Source organism: Eimeria tenella, genomic scaffold (assembly GCF_000499545.2).
Source record: "Eimeria tenella Houghton genomic scaffold, Eth_scaff1989, whole genome shotgun sequence".
Lineage (NCBI taxonomy): Eukaryota > Apicomplexa > Conoidasida > Eucoccidiorida > Eimeriidae > Eimeria > Eimeria tenella.
The window spans coordinates 2,447-2,690 of NW_013541831.1; the positions used below are offsets into that span (position 1 = coordinate 2,447).

At 71.3% G+C, this 244-nt stretch overlaps 1 protein-coding gene across 1 annotated transcript in view; it reads left to right on the forward strand.

Annotated features, from left to right (window-relative positions):
• The window catches only part of ETH_00037985 (PHD-finger domain-containing protein, putative), a gene marked incomplete at both ends in the record, with an annotated part of 2,217 nt that extends 1,995 nt beyond the window's left edge, over window positions 1-222 (forward strand). Inside the window, one exon of the mRNA XM_013374167.1 lies at window positions 121-222. Coding sequence (XP_013229621.1) covers window positions 121-222 — 102 coding nt within the window. The remainder of the gene's footprint in view (window positions 1-120) is intronic.
• Window positions 223-244: the final 22 nt, after the last annotated feature.

A 244-nucleotide genomic window follows, 5' to 3' on the forward strand; every position in this document is an offset into this window, starting at 1 on the left:
TGCTGCCGCCCCGCTGCCGCTGCTGCCGCCGCTGCTGCTCCGCACCCCGCCGCCGCTGGTGCTGCTGCTGCCCCCCACGCTTGTCCTGCGCCGCCGCTGCTGCTGCTGCTGCTGCTGCAGAAGATGGTGCAGCTGTACATTCGTCAGTCGGCGCTGCACGCGCTGGACACGCGGCACACGTACACGCTGGCGGAGCAGGCGTTGGACGTGCTGCAGCTGCGGGTTTGCTGCAGCAGCAGCGGCA